Source organism: Kryptolebias marmoratus, linkage group LG8 (assembly GCF_001649575.2).
Source record: "Kryptolebias marmoratus isolate JLee-2015 linkage group LG8, ASM164957v2, whole genome shotgun sequence".
Taxonomy (NCBI): domain Eukaryota; kingdom Metazoa; phylum Chordata; class Actinopteri; order Cyprinodontiformes; family Rivulidae; genus Kryptolebias; species Kryptolebias marmoratus.
The window spans coordinates 29,603,007-29,604,341 of record NC_051437.1 but is presented as its reverse complement, the minus strand read 5'-3'; the positions used below and the strand labels follow the sequence as shown (position 1 = coordinate 29,604,341).

The following is a 1,335-nucleotide window of genomic DNA, read 5'->3' as shown; positions in this document are numbered from 1 at the left end:
GTTGAGTGATGTCACAGATATTCCAGAAGCTGATTGGCTGATGGGTGGGGTGGGGGCGTGGCGATCAGTTGCTGCCGTCAGCCCTGAGACCACGCCTTCCTCCTTCAGGCTGCTGTGGGCGGAGTCTGGAGCCAGCTTCAGCCCTTCCAGCCGTCCCAGATCGGACCTCTGGACACAAACAGAACCAGAACCAGAACCTTCAGCTTGAAGCAGAACCAGCGGCAGAAACCAACCACGATTAACTCGTTTCTTTCTGTCGGATTTTAAACTAAAACTAAATTAAAAGGATTTTTTTCTCTCGAGGCGCCGCAGAAGAAAAAAAGAAGAGAAGCTGGAGAAGCTTTTAAAATGAAACTTAATGTTCGGGAGGTTCAAAACGGGTTCATATGTGCAAAACATCTGGAGACAGAACATCTGGAGACAGAACATCTGGAGACAGGAAGCAGCAGGAGACAGAACATCTGGAGACAGGAAGCAGCAGGAGAACATGGAGGAAGACTCACAGGGTTCGAGACGACGAAGGCTTCTTGACTCTCGGCCACTTCCTCCTCTCAAACAGCCTGATGCAACAAACACACACCAGGTTACACACAAACACACCAGGTTACACACAAACACACACCAGGTTACACACAAACACACACCAGGAGCCAGCAGCTCCGTCAGGTTATCATGCAGCACTGAGAGCGGGAACACATCACAAGTGGGTGTGCTCAGATGTGTGTGTGCAGGTGTGTGTGTGCTCAGGTGTGTGTGTGCTCAGATGTGTGTGTGCAGGTGTGTGTGTGCAGATGTGTGTGTGCTCAGGTGTGTGTGTGCTCAGGTGTGTGTGTGGTGTGTGTGCAGGTGTGTGTGTACCTGTAGTCATCAAAGCTGCCGTCGGCCCGCCCTCCTGGAGGAAAACACATTCTGATTGGTTAGTGAGAACAGACCTGAGAACCTCAGAACCTCAGTGAACCCAAACAGACGGCGGCAGCCATACCCAGCTCCACTGAGCGCGTGCGAGGGTTGCAGTGCTTGTGTCCCTTGCAGCCTCTGAGCTCCATCAGCTGGACGTGGAGCTGGTTCAGAACCGTCCGGTCCAGAGAGCTGACAGCGTTAATCAGCTGCAGACAGAAAGGGGACGAGTCAGGACAGCCTCAGGAAGACGTCACCTGTCCCCCCTCCCAGGGACCAGATCCTTATACCTGGTACGGGTCAGTGCTCAGGTCGAAGTACTCCAGGAAGCCGGTGGCGAACTCACAGAACAGGAAGTTGTGGGTCTCGTTGATGGTCCTCAGGCACCAGTAGGTGTTGTTGTTGGCGCTGGTGCAGGCGCAGAACGAGCCCACTGCA

At 53.5% G+C, this 1,335-nt stretch overlaps 1 protein-coding gene across 1 annotated transcript in view; it reads right to left on the bottom strand.

Moving 5' to 3' along the window:
- Nucleotides 1-6: 6 nt before the first annotated feature.
- The window catches only part of LOC108229590 (extracellular sulfatase Sulf-2), a gene marked incomplete at its 5' end in the record, with an annotated part of 8,723 nt that continues 7,394 nt past the window's right edge, over nt 7-1,335 (bottom strand). Inside the window, 5 exons of the mRNA XM_037977203.1 lie at nt 7-168; nt 504-560; nt 859-892; nt 983-1,106; nt 1,188-1,330. Of these exons, the coding sequence (XP_037833131.1) occupies nt 138-168; nt 504-560; nt 859-892; nt 983-1,106; nt 1,188-1,330 (389 nt within the window). The remainder of the gene's footprint in view (nt 169-503; nt 561-858; nt 893-982; nt 1,107-1,187; nt 1,331-1,335) is intronic.